The sequence below is a fragment of the Taudactylus pleione genome, unplaced genomic scaffold (assembly GCF_031769625.1).
Source record: "Taudactylus pleione unplaced genomic scaffold, aTauple2 ptg000436l, whole genome shotgun sequence".
Taxonomy (NCBI): domain Eukaryota; kingdom Metazoa; phylum Chordata; class Amphibia; order Anura; family Myobatrachidae; genus Taudactylus; species Taudactylus pleione.
Genome location: NW_028284838.1, coordinates 10,187,024 through 10,206,921, shown reverse-complemented (window position 1 = coordinate 10,206,921; position 19,898 = coordinate 10,187,024). Strand labels below are relative to the sequence as shown.

At 45.7% G+C, this 19,898-nt stretch overlaps 1 protein-coding gene across 1 annotated transcript in view; it reads left to right on the top strand.

Moving 5' to 3' along the window:
• MED12L (mediator complex subunit 12L) overlaps nucleotides 1–19,898 on the top strand; it is a 709,720-nt gene that overhangs the window by 114,426 nt on the left and 575,396 nt on the right. The window contains exon 7 of the mRNA XM_088447707.1: nucleotides 6,282–6,539. Within this exon, the coding sequence (XP_088303833.1) occupies nucleotides 6,282–6,539 (258 nt within the window). The remainder of the gene's footprint in view (nucleotides 1–6,281; nucleotides 6,540–19,898) is intronic.

Genomic DNA, 19,898 nt, shown 5'->3' with positions numbered 1-19,898 from the left:
ATATGCAGGTGGATCCTACCAAACTAATGAGTTTAGGTAGTTGATTTTAATGCCCTTTTGCAAATATATTTATATATGCATGTAGATCTTACCAAACTGATGTGTTTAGGTAATTGATTTTAATGCCCTTTTGCAAAGATTTTATGTGACTTTTATGCTACTGTTGAAAAAGTTTTTACTTTTAGGTTCTTCCTAACCCCCAAACAGCTGGTGTCAGCGGTTAGAAAGTGCTTCACATTTATTTATTTTTCTGTGAAGGGGGGTCACTTGGCATTGTTAACCATACACTGGTGGTAGGTTACTTGCAAATATTTCCCAAGACTAGGAAATTAGGAGACTGTTCTCCCTTGGCAGGTTTCACGTAAACCCTGTGCAGTAGGTTTTCATACAGGATGGACTGGGTGTTGATTGTTATACACCACAACAGTGCACCTTGCCAGCACCTGTTCAGGGGTCACCTTGAATGCTCCCCTGGTCTCAGGTTATGACGCAGTTAGTGGACTGCTTATCAGCCCCCACACTGCCTCCCACTTAGGATTCCCACAGTGATTACAGCCTGCTATGTTTCCTCCTCTCATACATCCCTCCTGGATGGAGGGTTATGTCCACTCAGTCCAGAATCTGGCTTTTGGCATCTACCTATCTGCAGATGTTACAGGCGAATAAGGCATCAGCCGTTTAAGCATATAAATGGACTGCACCATCATCACAGTGCACCCTGCTTTCAGAGTCTGATATAAATATAATCTGAGGAGGCTGAGGGAAAATTTAAAAAAACCCAGACGCTGGTCCAGAGTTGAGGTTTCCCGCATCTGGGTTGCTCCTCCCTGCCTCCCTGTATATGAGATGGCCAGAGACCACTCTCAGGTGCTCTTGGTGGCTGCAGATCTCAGGAGGTTTGGTCAGTCTCCTTGTATACCTCTTCGTAGGTGGCCAGGTTATACAAAGCTCGATATCCTACTTAGCCTTGTGTGCTGTTTGTAGTTGACTAAAAGCTTATTGCATATATATATATATATATTATATCATTTTTGCGTTGTATGTGACTTGTGTAAATCTGCTGGTATACTGCCTTTTTTATTCCTGAATAACTGAGTTATAGCTATCACTGCTGTTTCTCCTCACAAGCCCTCTGCTACAGGTGTGTGGGTTATTTTGGGTGTGAAACACTGTCACATTATATTATATTACTTTGCATAACATTAGGGATATTGTTATGTCCAAAGAACGTAAAAAACAGGAGGTGAAAGCCCCTGTGCTGGTTTAATGTATGGCCTGTCAGACAGGCTTGACCCTTCCAGGATTTCATACAGAATGGACTATGTGGTCACTGTTTCAAGGAGTCTCCACTTCAGTCAAATCTACCAGCTCCTGGGAGGAACCCCCTTGGGGCTTCCTTTTCCCAGATCATGGCACAGGTTGTAAACTGGTTATCTGCTCCTATGCCGGCCCCTACTATGGGGTACCCTCAGCAGCTACAATCTACTATGTTTATGCCTCCTATGCATCTGTCCTGGATGGATGTTTATGCCCACTCAGGTCAGAATATGTCTTTGTCCCCTGCTGCATTTCAGCAAACGCTGCAAGCAGTCAGGACAGTACAGCTTAAAAACGGAAGACTGTCGGCTTCCTCCTATCTTTCCGTCCAGCCTGAAGACTCTGATGCATCTACTGATGAGTGTGAGGACATACAGGGCTCCTATCAAGTGTCTCTCTCAGGAGAGGAGGAACATTTTCCTACAGCAGATGTTCCCTCTTTGATTAGGGCGGTCAAAGCTGTGTTAACATAGATAGTGAGGAGCCAGAGCTTAGGAAGGCTCCGGTGTTTAAACGCTAGAAAGTTGTAAAGGCTGAGTTTCCCAAACCTCAGAGGTCTCCTGTCCATAAACATCCTGGAACTGTGTGCAGTGTTCAGAGCACTCTTTCAGGCACAGGATATACTGATGGCAGGCCTGTCCAGGTACAGTCCAACAACGCCACCACAGTAGCTTACCTCAACCATCGGGGAGGCACACAAAGTTGGGCTGCCATGGCGGAAGTGTCAAACATTCTGGTCTGGGCAGAACGTCATCTTCCAGCAATCTCAGCAGTATACCAGGAGTCCTCAATTGGGAAGCGGACTTCCTAAGTCGGCAGGATATAAATGCCGGGGGAGTGGGCTCTTCATCCACAGGTATTTCAGAGCCTAGTGGACAGATGGCGACTTCGAGAGGTAGACCTTATGGCCTCAGGCCACAACCACAGGGTCCCCAAGTACGGGTCGAGAACCAGGGATCCCACAGAGTTTGTGGATGCTCTAGCAGTGAAGTGGAACTTCAAGCTAGCGTATCTTTTTCCTCTGCTCTCTCTCCTTCAAGAGTCATCAGGAAATTCAAGCAGGAGGGTGGAACAGTAATACTGATAGCCCCTGCTTGGCCCAGACACCATTGGTTCACCGACCTTCAGAGTCTCTCAATGGCCTCTTCCTCTAAGGCCAGACTTGTTAACACAGGGTCCCTGCCTGTATCCGGACCTTCCCCGTCTGTCTTTGACGGCGTGGCTTTTGAGTCTTCCATCTTAAGAGCCAAGGGTTTTACCAGTTCTGTAATTCAGACGATGCTTAGGGCGCGGAAACCTTCCTCTGCCCGCATTTATTACAGAGTTTGGCACTCGTATTTTTAGTGGTGTAAACATAGAAAATATGATCCTGAAGTTTTTAGGGTCTCTCGAGGGGTGCTTGCTTTTCTTCAGGCTGGATTAGAACGGGGTCTCCACCTGGCCACCCTGAGAGTTCAGCGAAGGATCGCCCCACTGCCTGATGTTAGGAAATTTTTTCAGGGTGTTCTGAGGGTTCAGCCTCCCTTTGACCCTCTGTTAGCTCCAATGGATTTGTCTTTGGTTCTCAGGGCTCTACAGGCTCCCCCATTCAAACCCCTGAAATCAGTAGACCTTAAGTGGTTGACAGCAAAAGCAGTTTCTTCTTGCTATCTCTTCTGCCCACAGAGTCTCTGATTTAGCAGCCCTTTCTTGTCGCTCTCCCTTTTTGACTTTTCATCAGGATAGTGCTGTTCTTCGTACCAGTGCGGGTTACCTTTCTAAGGTAGTTTCCTGTTTTCATGTAAATGAAGAAATTATGGTTCCAGTCTTCAGGCCTCTCTGTAGGTGAAGCTTCTGTGGATGTTGTACGCGCCCTACGTATTTACGTGGATCGCACCAACTCCATCAGGAAATTTGATTCTATTTTGGTGTTGTATGGCTGTCATAAGCGAGGCTGGCCAGCTAACAAACAGACTCTGGCTAGGTGGCTTTGTATGACAATTTCTCAAGCTTACACACAAGCTGATCTCTCTGTTCCAAACACAGTGACAGCACATTCTACTCGATCCGTGTGACCATCGTGGGCATTTCGTCGTGGTGTCTCTGCTGAACAATTGTATAAGGCAGCCACGTGGTCTTCCGTCCACCCTTTTGTAAAATTTTACGCATTTGATACATTTGACTCCCAGGATGCTTCCCTTGGGCGACGGATTCTCCTGTCTACTAAACAAGGGAGTCCCCACCTTTGAGGGAACTGCTTTGGGACATCCCCAAGGTAATGCCTGTGGACCCTATGGACCCTGAAGAGGAAAATAAGAGTTACCAAGGCAGGAGAAGGAAAAGATGAGAAGGAAGGACAATTGTACCTCAGAAACACTCTCTCTCTAAGAAGAGGGAATAATAGAAATACAAAAGAAAGAGATTACCCAATAATACCAGTTGCGTGGACCCTATGGACATTGAAGAAAAAGAATTTTTGGAGTGGAGTGGTAATTCAGACAAAGGATTGAAAGAAACCGCTACGGGAACATTCAGTGCTGGTTACATGTAAGTATACATGTGAGCATTTTTGCTTTACACACACTGACACGTGGTGCTTTGAAGTTTTGTTCCTGAGGGTGACTAGGAGGGATAATATAATTGATACCTTGATAGGATTTCTACATAGCTCATTGATGTAAGCCTTTGATGTGAGCATCATTATAACTTCTCTCCTGACCCGAAGTGTTCCGTTCCTTATATTTTGACACGTGGTTGGCATTCTGCAGAAGAAGTCTTAATGTTGGACTTTTCTATACCTTCTCCACTGAAGATTTACAAACATCATAAACGTAGTCCACCATTGATATTTTCTCTTTTTTATGTATGAACCCCGGATGTAAGAAAAAAATTGACTAATAGAAGATTGAAAGCATCTACAAAGGTGCATACACACACAACGATTTTTTGATCGATTATCGTTAAACGATATCGTTTAACGATAATCGTTTGAAAAAATCGTTCACTTTCTGAGTCAAACGATGAACGATAATCGTTCATGCGCGTTCACGTTTGTAGTTCAGTCAGACTTGTCAACTCAACGATTTTCATTAAGGGAATATGCAAAAATCGTTTGTAGTTCATAAAAATCGTTCATTACACTTTAAATAATCTGACAGATAATCTGACAGAAAATCGTTCATAAAATAATTTATAAAATCGTTGGTAACAAAATCGTTGTGTGTGTATACAGCTAAAGACTTAAGTATTTACATAAATTGAAATTGATTTGAATATTTTGAATATTGAATCCTGACAGTGGAGCGCAAGGTTTCTTTTTTTATAAATATATATATTTATTTATTTTGCCAGTACAGATAACACTAGTAAGAATCCTTAGCTGCTTCTTTCCAGCATGAGATCAATTATATTATGTTCGATGCCCAATTCTGAAGAGCTAGATACAACTAAATGGGACCCCATCCCTTAGATGTTGTGCTTACAGGTAACAAACTTGAATCAAGTTTCAAAGCAGGTTCTTTGTATATCTTCCACCAGGATCAGAACCCAAACATCATAAGGATCCACAAGTTTGATATATATCCTCATAAAAATACATATAAACACATACATAGGGCCATATTCAATTAGGAGCGAAAAGTCCATGCTGGACTCTTCGCTCCACATCGGAGGTTTTCCGGGGATAAAGTATCGGGCACGCGCCCGCTTTATCCCCGTATTCAATTAGGAATCAGCAAAAACGGGAGCCGGCAGAAAGGTACATTTCACAAAAAAATGGGAATTTTTGGGAAAAGGTCCTGGGACCCCCCTAAAGATGTCCAGACATAGGGGATCACTATGGGTACCCCTGTTTTGGCTGCTGAAGGGAAGTCAGGTTTTTAAATAGCCGCAGCAGGTGCTTTTTTGCGCCTGTGAAGAAGGGGTGAAGAATAGCACTTGGGCATATTTTTTTTCCAAAAAAAAAAACCTATCAAATTTGGGGTACATGAAAATGGGTGCAAGCATATTTTTAAGTGCCTAAAGTGCATTTTGAAAATTCTTCAAAAATGCACCTGCCTCTACCACCCGCAGTCTTTAAAACACCTGCCGCATACTTGGGAACCCCCCCTGAATTAATTTGGCTATTTAAATACTTGTTCCCCATATTTATTTATTTTTTTACCCCAAAAAAATGTAGAAATTTTTTGGGGTGTCCCTATCTTTTTTTTTTTTTTTTTTTTTAACACCGTTCATTTTTAAGGGCTATTCCCAGGGGTGCAGGCTATTTTTTTTAAAGCCTGCACCCTCAATTCTGCACTTTATCTCGCCATGTAAAACATGGTGAAAACTTATCCCCATTTTTTTTCAAAGACTTTTCGAACAGACGAAAAGTCTGTGAAATTGCATACGGGAATAATTGAAACATGCGAAAATGACGTCATCGGCGATAATTTATCACCGATTCCGACTTTTCGCAGCTGAATTGAATATGGCCCATAGTGTACTATAGTAGGTAAAACTTTTAATAGACCAACATTGGTCCAACGCATAAAAATGCACAATTAAAAAATAACATAACAGATGGATTCACTTCCTACCGGACAGGAGATGTCAATAGCAGTGGCGTCATGAGGGGGTAGCGGGCTGCACCCGGGTGTCACCCTCGATTTCCCTGAAATCAAAATGACATGTCACATAATTGTATAATATTGATTGTCATGAAGACAGAAGAATGATGCACAGCCACTGATAATAGGACATAGAACTTGCCGATGACCAAGTTGTAGTTATTATATGACTCAACAGGTCACTGAACTTGTTATGAGAGGCCAATAGTATCCAAAGGGCTTTATGTTGTGCTCCCCTGCTCTACATCATTATAATATTGCTTTTCATTTTACATTTTTGGGCCTTTTTTGTAATAAAATCATAGAACACTGCTATTTCTATAATAATTATAGAAAATAATGTAATTACCGCTGTCTGTTTGTCTGTTTCCTTTGCAGCACTCTGAGGAGTTTGTACAATCAGCGTACTTGTCCCGACGCCTTGCCTACTTCTGTTCCAGACGCCTCTCTGCTCTGTTGAATGATTGTGCAAGTCCTGCCACAGTGCACACACCAATTATCATGATGGGCCCAAACAATCTTCCTATGACTGCTCCAAGTCCCAGTGCTTCAGCTTCTGTCCATCTGCCCTGTGTTGATTTTCAGTCATGTCCTCAACACCGCCCATTGATATACGGTCTTAGCTGCATGTTACAGGTAGGTGACACTTTTGAGAATGCTGATAGTGGTGTCTGTTTGTTTTAAATTGAAACTATTGTAGCTGATCCACTAGCAGGCAGTGCTCTGTTCATATTAGAGATGAGTGGGTCCGGTTTCCTGGAAAGCAAACTCACCCGAACTTACCTCTTCCGAGTAGATCCGGGTCCCGGCTCGGATCTTCTGCTTTCTCCAGATCCAAAAACAGGGCAAAACACCATCTTTGTGGTGTCAGATCTTGGATGTTGTGGATCCGGAGTGCAAATTGTTGGATCAACTATCCGCCGCTACCATGGTAACAGACCTCTGGTTGGCTGAGAATTACTGTCTTTAAGCCAATCAATCTGTCCCCATAGACTTCAATGGGCCCATTGAAGTCTATGGGGAAGCTCTAGCTGAGTGACAGCCATTCTTAGCCAACCAGCGGTCTGTTAGCGACAAATGTAAAAAATATAAAAATTTAAAAAAAAACACAAAGAAAACTGACCTGGGGTCCCCCTCCCGAAAGGCTCAACTAGCTCCAAGCTTTTTTGAGACGGTCCTGGTTGTGTAAAATACAGAGGGAAAATTACAAAAGGGTCCGCCGTATTTTACACAACCAGCACTAGACTTCTGAGCTGGTCATGGTTGTGTTAAAATATGAGGGAAAAATTACGTAGGGGTCCCCTGTATTTTACACAACCAGCACCAGATTCTTTCTAGCGGGGATGTAATGCCACAGCCAGGGGACGGAATCTGTATGTTTTACCGCCGGACACCTGTTCGGCGGTTGGAATACCGACAGCGGCTGCCCGACATGGGTGAAAATCCCGATCATCCCTAAGGTAAGTATTCACTAATCGAATTCCCTCCCCTAACCCTCCTTAGGGGTGCCTAACCATAACCTTCCCCCCAGTGCCTAACCCTAAGTCCCCCCCCGGGAACCCTAAACCTAAACCAATTCCCCGCGGCTGTCCGCACTCGGCGCCCGGCATCACTTAGATCGAGATACCGGGCGCCGGTCTCCCGGCGTCAATAAAATGACAGGCGTCTAGATTTAGATGCCTGTCATTTAACCCTTGCCGGGATAAAGCAGTCGGGAAGCCGGCTGTCGGGATTAGGTCCGCCGGCTTCCTGACTGCATACCCAGGGGACATGCGTATATTGGTATACCCGGTCGAAGCATTCAGCATCCTTCATTAGTCAGCCGAGGCCGGAGATTCCTTGGGATGTGGACAACCCAGGGGAACTTCAGGCACAAGTGGGCCCTTAATGCCCTACATGCTGGTACTTGTGGTTCTCCAAGTACTGGCAAGCGGGGCAGGCTTGCTGGGACCTGTGGTGTAAGCGGGGCAGGCTTGCTGGGACCTGTAAGAGACCATAGATTTTTTTTTTTTACTTTTATACCATGAACTCTGCACCCACCGCCACCAAGGGTGCCGAGCATAGCCCCAGGCTATGGACATGGGGTGTCCCCGGGAGAAGGGACCCCTTTATTTAGGGGGTCCCTACTTCCCGAGGATTCCCTGGCCCCGGCTGACTAGAAAGGTATGCTGAATGCTCCGGCCAGGGGGTGCCAACATAATAATGTCCCCTGGCTGTGGCATTACATCCCCGCTAAGAAGAATCTGGTGCTGGTCGTGTAAAATATGGGGGACCTGTGCAGAATTTTTCCCTTGTATTTTACACAACCAGGACCGGCTCAGGAGCCCAGTGCTGGTTGTGTAAAATACGGGGGACCTTAAATAATTTTTTCCCCGTATTTTACACAACCAGAACTGGCTCAGGAGCCCGGTGCTGGTTGTGTAAAATACGGGAGATCTCTATGTAATTTCCCCCCCGTTGTTTACACAACCAGGACCGACTCAACAAAGCTTGGTGCTGGTTGAGCCATTGGGGGGACTCCACGCATTGTATTTACTTTTACACACACACACACACACACAAGCACTGCACATCTGCAAACACGCTGTGAGGTGGTCGAATTTGACTGAAAATGAATGTTATTGAGGTTAATAATATTTGTAGGAACAAAAACAGGCCCACATTTTTGTGATTTTTGCAGTTTTTATTATTTTTGGAAAAAAAGATCCAAAACCAAAACACGAAGTGAACACAGATCCAAAACCAAAACACGGAGGTCAGCGCACATCTCTAGTTTATATACTTTAAATTTCCTTTGGAAACAAAACAGTTTTACATTTCCTGTCATGCACAGATGTTGTTGCTTGAATCCAAGACTATTACTGGATGTTGCAATTTGCAGCATTATTATGTCCTTCTGAGAATAATGTATTGTTTTGCAGCTAGAAAAAAAGTAGCAGACTGTTACAAAATATATTGTTCAATTCTAATATGTTGTTGTGAAAGTTTTTTTTTTCTTTTTTGACATTCACAAACACCTATGTAATATATTCATATATAGAAGATGGGAGTGATATTTGTAAAACTTTTCCACAGACTATTGGGACTGATTCAGCAGACGACGCAGTAGCTATCGCAACTGCTTACATAGTAGCAGCTGGGATAGCTCTAATATGGTAATGCAGCAGGAGGCATCATTCTAGAACGCAACATTGGATCATCTACGAGAACATCAGCCGGCTAAGTGACCTATGGGGTAACTCAAGCAGGCTGCCGTAGATGGTAAAAAGAGGCCAGGAAATCTCTGTCAGCCAACTGAGCTCCTGGCCTCGTCACTCCCCCACAATGGTGGGACACACCTCCATTTTGGGAAACGGAGGCTGTCGCTGCCCCCTTCCCGCCCCGAAATGTCAGCTGATTGTCAATCATCGACAGTCTGATACCGAACTGCAAGTGTAAACTCAGACCTGGACTGCACATGCGCAGTATGGGTTCGGTGCATGCGCAGATTCCCGAACATCGGGAATCTGTGTGAAAAAGTGTTCTGCGTCCTCTGCTGAATCAGCCCATTTTCTTAATTTGCCATTTGGTAATAAAATTTTGTATATGTTTGCCCTTTTTATTTCTGCACATACAGTATATCCCCATTTTTGACTTGTGGACCTCTCTCTTATTATACCCCAACCATATCACAGAGCAGAATCTGTTGACCAAACCCAGCTCTATTTATTTCTGGCAACCGGTGTGATTTTGCTAATTAAGACTGTAGATTTAAAGTGGCAATATTTTAAAGGCAAAGCCAACCTGACTTTGTCTTTTAAATTAATGCCACTTTAAATCTTCCGGCTCTCAGAAATTGCACCCTATTACATACACCCCAATTCCACGCAATGGCAAGGCAAAGCTAGAATTCTACACATTGTACCAATCTGTTGTGCTCTGGGCCTGATTCAGACCCGGTCGCAAGCACTGAGCGCTCGCAACCGGGTCGATGGTGGCCCACAGCGCTTGCGCACAACGGAGCCGGCTCCATCGTGCGCATGCGCGAGACCCGGCTAGTGACGGGCAATCCATCGCTCCGGGTCTCGCAACAAAGGGGGCGAGCTGTCGATGTTGAGTGACAGCTCGCCCCCTTTGGTGGGCGGGCCGGGGGGGGTGGCTGCCCAAACGGAGGCTTTCCCTTGAGAACGCCTGTCGTTTGGGTTCGGCCCCACTGACATCATGAGTGATGTCAGTGGAGAGATTCCGGGTATGTTAGAGCCGAAATCTCTCTGGGGCTTGTGGCCACGAGACCCTACCACAAGAGTCTCGTCGCAAGCCCGATGGTCGCGATGGTCACCCACAGCCATGCGAGCGGCCAGGAGCTGTTCTATAAAAAAAAAAAACCCGGCCCTGATTCAGGGCCTGATTCAGATCCGCTCGCGAGCGCTGAGCGCTCGCAAGCGGGTCGATGGTGCCCTAGTGCGCATGTGCACGATGGGGGCGTGGCTGCCAGACGGAGGCGTTCCCATGGGAACGCCTACCGTCTGGGTCCGGCCCCACTGACATCACTAGTGATGTCAGTGGGAGTGATTTTGGCTCTGATAGAGCCAAAATCACTCCAGGGCTTGCGGTCACCGAGACCCTACCGCAGGGTCTCGTCACAAGCCCGATGGTCGCGATGGCCTTGACCACCGCGACCATCATCATGGACGCTCACATAAGCTGTGGGTGGTAACCCACAGCTATGCGAGCGTCCAAGAGGCCACCGCAAGTTTATGTAGGAGGGCCCTGATTCACAGCGAGCGCTCTGGTCAGAGCATCCGGCTCTGAATCAGGCCCTCAGAGTGAGCGCTCTGTCAGAGCGACCGGGTCTGAATCAGGCCCTCTGTTCATTGCAAAATTCCACCACAGCTACCCTCATCTATTAATTATAAGGACCAATTAGGGTTAGGCACCCCCCCGGGGGATTTGGGTTTAGGCAGCGGGAAAGGGGGGGGGGGTTTAGGGTTAGGCACAGGGGGGGAGGTTAGGGTGAGGCACCCCTAAGGAGGGTTAGGGGTGTTAGGTTAGGTTAATAGATACTTACCTAAGGACGATCGGGATTTCCAGCGCTGTCGGGCTGCCGCTGCCGGGATCTCTGCTTTTGTCTGCCTGACGCTGCCGGGATTCAAACTCCCGGCCATGCGGCCGCCGGTATTTCCGCCCACTCCCTTGGCTGAGCAGCATCCCCACACATGAATGGTCTTACGATGCTTTACTGTTGGCATGACACAGGACTGACGGTAGAGCTCACCTTTCCTTCTCCGGACAAGCGTTTTTCCAGATGCCCCAAACAATCTGAAAGGGAATTCATCAGAGAAAATTACTTTACCCCAGTCCTCAGCACCCTAATCCCTGTACCTTTTGCAGAATATCAGTCTGTGCTTGATGTTATTCCTGGAGAGAAGTGGCTTCTTTGCTGCCCTTATTGACACCAGGCCATCCTCCAAAAGTCTTCGTCCTGTGTCATGCCAACAGTAAAGCATCCTGAGACCATTCATGTGTGGGGTTGCTTCTCAGCCAAGGGAGTGGGATCACTCACAATTTTGCCTAAGAACACAGCCATGAATAAAGAATGGTACCAAAACATCCTCTAAGAGCAACTTCTCCCAACCATCCAAGATCAGTTTGGTGACGAACAATGCCTTTTCCAGCATAATGGAGCACCTTGCCATAATGCAAAATCTGATAACTAAAGGCAAACATCCACTAAAAGACAGCAAAACTACTGCACGATTACGACATCAGTATGTGATGTGCCTACACTGAACGAGTAGTCGTTCAGTGTAGGCACATCAGTCATCTGCAAACATGTTGAACCAGACGTTATTGTCAGGTTGTACAACCTATTTGTACGATGATAGATGTCTAAATGACCAGCGGTCGTTTTAGACATTTTTTTTTTTAACGATCTGCAAACTATTTTCAAACGGTTATTGAACGATAACGATATAGTTATCGTTCAATCGCTCAATTTAATCATCAATTTAATCATCTAGTGGATGTGTGCCTTAAGTGGCTCAGGGAACAAAACATTGAAATTTTTGGGTCCATGGCCAGGAAACTCTCCAGACCTTAATCCCATTGAGAACTTGTGGTCAATCCTCAAGAGGTGGGTGGACACACAAAAACCCAAGCATTAATTAGGCAAGAATGAGCGGCTATCAGTCAGTATGTGGCCCAGAATTTGATTGACAGCATGCCAGGGCAAATTGCAGAGATATTGAAAAAGAAGGGTCAACACTGCAAATATTGACTCTTTGCATAAACTTAATGTAATTGTCAATAAAAGCCTTTGACACTTATGAAATGCTTGTAATTTTACTTCAGTATACCATAGTAACACCTGACAAGGTCTAAAAACACTGAAGCAGCAAACTTTGTGAAAACCAATACTTGTGTCATTCTCAAAGCTTTTGGCCATGGCTGTAGGCAGCTGCCTAGGGGCACCGAATCTGGGGAACGCCACAGAGTCTGCCCATCACAATATTAAGGATGTCTCTGAGAGAGACATACTTGTTGTACTAAATGCAAGTGGCGGCTATGGAAACAAGAACTAAGATGACGGCTCCTTTCACCTGATGGGATAGAAAGTGGGAATTGGTGGCACTGGGGGACGGTTCAGTAGGCTGCAGATTTGCCTAGGGTGCCGAAAAACCTTGCATCAGCCTTGGGACCAGGTCACCATCTCATGGACAAGTACTGGGCCATGTAAGGGGAACTTGTTATGCCCAAATCGGTTATGCGCAGGGGGTGGATATTCCACTGTTATTTAATAAATTAATTCTGGGGCCGAGGTGCACTGCCTTTCGCCACCATTGTTCTGATCAATCAACAATTTCAATTCGATTAATAAATTTGGCTGTGACCTCCTTTTTGCAAACTTATTCAGTTGTCTGTGTCATTATTAATTTTAGTTAAGTAAGTGAAGTGTAAATAATAAAACCTATTGGTAACTTAGATGTTTTAGCATAACTGTTTATTTATTTTTAATGTTTTATTGAGTTTTATGCAAGAGCAACAAAAATAGCAAGAGGAACAAAAAAGGAAACCCAAACAGGGTTGGTACAGCATCAAGGAGTGCATGAGTATAAATGCCTTTTGGCATGGGCATAATTACCATAGGTGCAAGGGACGCAGCTGCTTTGGGGCCCAGAACTGAGGAGGACCAATCTTCTTTGTCAAAGTTACATTTGTTATATACATTTTTCCCCATTGGGTGGTACATAGGGGCCATTACAAAGTAATGCAATGGGGCCTTCAAATACCTATTTTCGCCCCTGCCTATTGGGATTAAGAAAAACTTCAGTAGAGTATTCATAAATACATAACTTAATACGCAGAAGAAGGTGGCAGTCCGACAAAGATGCTATTATAGGATAACTAAGAGGGGGGAGCACAGGACAGAAACAAAAGAGGTTGTTGTACCCCCAAAAAAAAGGTGCAAAAAAAGATTAGAGAGGATGAAGAAGAAAAACAAAGAAGGGACGTTACTAATGAAAAGAGGGAGGAGGGGGGAGGTAGGTGGAAGAGGAGAAAGACAGAAAAGTTTTAAGACAAGGTTGAGGCCTTATTTTAGGAAACCCAGGGAGCCCAGATAGAGGAGAATTTAGGTTGTGCATGTAAAATGCTGCATGTATATTCCAGATGGTATATGTTCAGATAGAGTTACGCAAAGCAAAATGAGGCTGGCTTTTGATTTTTACAGTTAGAAGCTACAGCACAATTAGCAGCATTTAGGATGTTTCTGATTAGCATCTGTGCATGCCGATCTACAACGGGAATGATCTCAGAAGGAGGGAGTAAGAGAGACATTGGGCCTGATTTAGAGGTGCACGCAGTTCATGTGTGGCTGTGATTTCTCATGAATTCCCAAGTGCAAAAATATGCAAATAGCAGTTTCAGCATTCATCTTGTGTACTGTACTTCTGTGCGATGGACTGCACTAACCCTCGATGGGCACTTTGCATATGTGTGCAATGCTCAGCTGCATTGGTGGATCTGATCTCTCCACCATTGATGCACCATTGGTCGCAACAATGACTCCCTGAGCAGCTCCTGCCTGGCTCACAGTCTCCCTTGTAAATATCTCAAAACATGGGCACTGTGTGCTGCAAAAGAGAATGCAGCCACATGAGAAACATGCCCATGGCACTCCCATAGCACACCCATTCCATCTCCTCCCTAAAGTGCTCATGAATTGCAGACACCGTCTCAAGTCATAGCAAGGTACTCAAATGTGTATGCCACCACACACATCGCACGTGTGCAATAAGGGTTTGCTTGACTTTTTTGCTTACACAGTAGCAAAACATCGCTCAACTGCACAAACATCGGCACTGTGTGCACCTCCGAATCAAGCCCAATGTGGCTGTCACAGACGTGGGGTGTTGGGACTGTGTTCCCGGGCTGGGTCTAGGACCTGTATTATTCGACTCGGATGTTCTCTGGAGGAGACTTGGGGGCCTATTCATCAACACTGAAATAACGTTTTTAAGGACATTTTCCTTAAATAACGTTATTTTGGTATTCATGACGACTTAGCACAGGAGATATCACAGATATCTCCTTGCTAAGTTCCCCTGCGTTAATTTCCACACTCCCCATACATTAGTATGGGGATGTGGAAATTGTGGTATTCATCAAATTCTGAAAATTATGAATTTTCGGAATTTGATGCAGTTACTATTCACCACTGTGAGGTGGCGAATAGCAGAATCGACTTACCTGTATCCGCATGTGCAGGTTCCCCGACGAGTCCCTCCGGCGCTCTGCTCCGTCCTCAGGCTCCGGAGGCTGGTCGGACATGTGTGCTCCCCAGCAGAGCACAAGAAAGTTTTGAAGACAAAAAAAAAAAGTTTTTATTTTTTTCTAATCTGTCATGTGGGCTGCTGGGAAACCACATGACAGACCAGCAGGACAGAGCCGGAGGCTGCTGCGCGGACAGGTAAGTCGGGGTGGGGTCGGTGAGCGGAGGGGGGTGGGGTCGGGGGGGTACACAAACTTAGCGCATCTGTTGGCAGTGCTGCGCATGCGCTGGTTTTACAGATGTAACAGCGCATGCGCAGCACTGTTTCCAGATGCGATAAGGTAGTGTAGGCAGGAAAAAGTATCTATTTCCCGAAAAGCTGTCATCGCAAAAATGACAGCTTTTCGGAATAGATACTTATGGAGAGGTGGAATGATGAATTCCACCTATAATTAGGTAGAACTCCATGCGAGTTCTAAACCTAATTATCTCTAGAGAATTTTTAGGTTTAATGAATAGGCCCCTTGGTTTGATGAAGTTTCTCCGCATGAGAGGGTATATAACCTGTAACAGTAGTAAATGCTCTGGGGAGCGCAGTGAGGAGGTTTACTAGTTAAACTAAAGAAACTAGTTGCACTCGCAATTTGTGTGAGTTGTAGGGCTCCTTTAATAGGAAGTGCAGGGAGCTGATTGGTTGAGAATGAGGGAGAAGCATTCCATTGGTAGAGACAGTGTCACATGGGCAATCCAAGATGGCCGCGCCAATGGACCAAAGGACCGCAGCTGAGACGCCGGACCCGAGGTAGCAGACAGAATGCAGGAGCCGATGGAGAGCAGGAGGAGAGACCACCCACGGCGAGAGGCACAAGGGAACCTGCAGGAGCTGACCGGCGGGGAGCCAGAGAGCCGCGATGCAGCTTCCTGACAGGTAAGTTCCGGGGTCTGATTCTGGGGTCTCTATCGCAGGCTGTGACAGTACCCCCCTCTTCATGAGTGGCCACTGGACACTTGGTTTATGAGGAAACTTCGTATGGCATGCTTTGACTAGGCGAGGAGCATGAACATTGGAAACATTTATCCAGATTCTTCTTCCGGACCATATCCCTTCCAGTCGATGAGATATTCAAGACGATTGTATCGACAACGAGAGTCTAGGATCCTGTCAACTTCGAATTCTGCTCCTTGCTGAGTTTGAACACTAGAAGCTTTAGGAAGATCTTTCTGGAATCTGTTTAGGATCAATGGTTTCAGAAGAGAAATATGGAAGGAATTAGGAATGCGAAGATGTTGAGGTAGTTGTAGCTTGTAAGCCACTGGATTCAGGACTTTGGTAATTGAAAATGGACCAATATAACATGGAGCAAATTTCATCGAAGGTACTCGGAGTCTGAAGTTTCAAGTGGAGAGCCAGACCATATCTCCATGTTGAAGACTTGGAACAGCTCGTCTTCTGCGGTCAGCAAATTTCTTATATCGAGCTGATGTTTTAGTGAGAGCAGAACGGACCTTTCTCCAAATGTCAGAGAATTGTTGAAGGGATATTTTGGCGGCAGGCACATCCAGAGCCGGGAGTAAAGGAAAGTCTGGAATCCAAGGATGATGACCGGAGACTGTAAGAAAAGGAGTTGAATCAGTGGAAGTATGATACTGATTATTGTGGGCGAATTCAGCCCATGGGAGAAACTCGATCCAGTCATCTTGAGAGGAGGAGATGAAGGTACAATGAAATTGCTCCAGGTCCTGGTTGACCCTTTCAGTTTGTCCATTAGTTTGAGGATGGTATGCAGTGGAATATTTAAGTTTCACCCGAAGAGCCGAACAGAGCGCCCTCCAAAACTTCGCCATGAACTGTACTCCCCTATCAGAGACTATTTCTTGTGGTAGACCATGAAGTCTAAAGATCTCCTTTAGAAAGTTTTGAGCAAGTAGTAGCGTGGACGGGAGCCTGGTAAGGGGTACAAAATGGGCCATTTTGGACAATATGTCTACGATAACCCAGATTGCGTTGTGACCTCGAGATGGAGGAAGGTCAGTGATAAAGTCCATTGACAAGTGTGTCCATGGCTGTGAAGGAATGGCTAGCGGTTGGAGTTGCCCAGATGGAGCCTGCCGGGGCACTTTGTGTTGGGCACACTTGACACCTGAAGAAATATAGGAGACAACGTCTGGTGGTAGCACAGAAGCTACTTGATGCGGCTGGGAAGCCGTATGGAGAATGGTGGTAGTACAGGAGCTACTTGATGCAGCTGGGAAGCCGTATGGAGAACGGTGGTAGCACAGGAGCTACTTGATGCGGCTGGTTAAGCCGTAAGGTGATTGGTTGTAGCATGGAAGCTACTTGATGCGGCAGGGGAGCCGTATGAGAAGTGGTGGCAGCACGGGCTGCTTGGTGCGGCTAGGAAGCTGTATGAGAAGTGGCAGCAGCACGGGCTGCTTGATGTGGCTAGGGAGCCGTATGAGAAGTGTTGGCAGCATGGGCTGCTTGATGCGGCTAGGGAGCCGTATGAGAAATGGTGGCAGCACGGGCTGCTCGGTGTGGCTAAACAGTAGTAAATGCTCTGAGGAGCGCAGTGAAGAGGTTCACTAGTTAAACTAAAGGAACTAGTTGCACTGGGAGAGTTGTAGGGCTCCTTTAATAGGAAGTGCAGGAATCTGATTGGTTGAGAATGAGGGAGAAGCATTCCATTGGCAGAGACAGTGTCACATGGGCAATCCAAGATGTCCATGCCCATGGACCGAAGGACCACAGCTGCTGGACCCGAAGTAGCAGACAGAATGCAGGAGCCGATGGAGAGCAGGAGGAGAGACCACCCACGTCGAGAGGCACAAGGGAACCTGCAGGAGCTGACCGGCGGGGGGCCAGAGGGCCGCGACACAGTGTTCTGACAGGTAGGTGCCGGGGTCTGATTCTGGGGTCTCTATCGCGGGCTGTGACAGTGGCATACTGATACCGGTAGTTGTGAGAATCAATTGATGGACTGAGTCCTAGAAGACCTTGATGTTTAGACAAGACCACAATACGGACAGACGTTGGAGGGGCTGCAGGTGGAGCATAGCCATGGGTCATCATGGCTATGCTCCACCTGCAGCCCCTCCAACGTCTGTCAGAGGATTGAGGAAAGATAGAATGTAGGCTAGAAGGTATCAAGTACCTTCTAAGCATATGCTTGTATGTTTTTTTCTTTATTTCTCATGTAAATAAATTATATACCAGTGTTCTCCCAGATTAACTCATGAGTCTCTTTAATTGGTTGTTTGTGAGAAAACAAAAGGTCATAGAGTCTTCAAGAGTTCAGTCACAGTAAATAAAAAGTTTGTAACGGGGAGTATTGTGTTCTGCAGTGAGTATCAAAAATGTGTAGGTAACGTAGTTGAAGGTCCGGTAGGGAGGAGATATTGGGAAAAGTTGATGTCATGGAAAGATCTCAGAAATGTTATGTTATTACTACTGCAAGGTTCAAAGGGCCTGAGGTCGAGGTCGGGAGGGAAGGCTCAATTGTTCCACAGAGGAACCATAAGAGGAAAGTTTGGGAGAAGCCAAAACATTCTATTACAATAGTCCCATATTGAAAGGATAAATCTAAGAATAGGGGGGAGTTGAGCAAGCGGGATTCTAAGGAGGGAATCCAAAAAAGGGACTATGGAGAGAGAAAACCAAGTGAATCATCCGCTGATTCACTGAATATACGCACACCCTAAGGCGAGCATTATCTTTATATATAAAAATCTTTGGTCTGTTTATTTGTGTGTCTGTCCGATTATGCATTCAGACACCCCTGCATCGATTGGGATGAAACCAACACGAGGTTTTAAGGGGGTTAGAGTCCCGGTTGAACCTCCCATTGGTGTACACTGGCCAGAACTTTAACCCGGGGGGGCCTGTTCTGAGTCTTCCGCTGGATGGATTTGGACGAAAACTTCAGAGTGGTAATATTGGATCCCAGAAGACATACTAAGGGGTTTGAGGTTCCGGTCGGACCTCCTGTTGGTATACTCTGGGCAGAACTTTGATCTGGAGATGCTGGATAGAACTTTGACCCGAGGAGCCTATTTTGGGCCTTTCACTGGATGGTTTTTGATGAAAACTTCAGAGGGGTGGCAATTGGTCTGGGATGCCTAATGGAGCGGTTGGCGTCCCAGTTGGATGTCATGGCGGAGTGCACCAGGCAGAACTTTGACCCTGAGCCTTCAACTGGATGGATTTGGATGAAAGCTTCAGAGTGGTAACATTGGATCCCAGAAGACATACTAGGGGGTTGAGGTCCCGATCGGACCTCTTGTTGGTGTACGCTGGGCAGAACTTTTACCCGGAGAGCCTGTCCTGAGTCTTCCGCTGGATGGATTTGTAAGAAAACTTCACAGAGCGGTAACATTGGATCCCAGAAGACATACTTGGGGTTGAGGTCCTGGTCGGACCTCCTGTTGGTGTACTCTGGGCAGAATTTTGATAGCCTATTCTGGGCCTTCCACTGGATGGATTTGGATGAAAACTTCACAGAGGGGTGGCAATTGGTCTGGGATGCCTAATGGAGTGGTTGGGGTCCCGGGCGGACCTCACGGCAGAGTGTGCCGGGCAGAACTTTTAACCAGGACATCTGTTCTGGACCTTCCACTGGATGGATTTGGACTACATCACATAATGTGGACAAAAACTTCACAAAATGGTAACATTGGATCCAAGAAGACATACTGGCGGTTGAGGTCTGGGATGCCTAATGGAGTAGTTGGGGTCCCAGTCAGACTTCACAGCAGAGTGCACTGGGCAGAACCCAGGGAGCTTGCTCTGGGCTTCTACTAGATGGATTCGGACAATATCACATAATAAAACTTAATAACTGGAAGATTTAAACCTGGGCAACGCCAGGTACTTCAGTAATTTATGTATAAAAAGAAGTATTCTCCGGTGCTGGAAGAGGGTAATATACAAATATTTGACTTTAAATGACACTGTACTGTGCAATGACCTACTCTTACTCACTAATATTGGGAGAGCTAATGTATAGTTTGTGAGAGGTGCTGTAAGTAATTATCACAGCTATTATACATTTGGATAACACATTAGAACCAATAATAAAGGATTTAATTCAATACTGGAGACAGGTTCAAATAACATTTATTATAAATTTATAATTGGCATTAAAAGTAAAAAACTATTTCTGTCATGGACAAACATGATATTAAAACATGTATAAATGTTTTTGCTATTTACAGACAGTAAATTGAAAATATGTATATGAAATTAATAT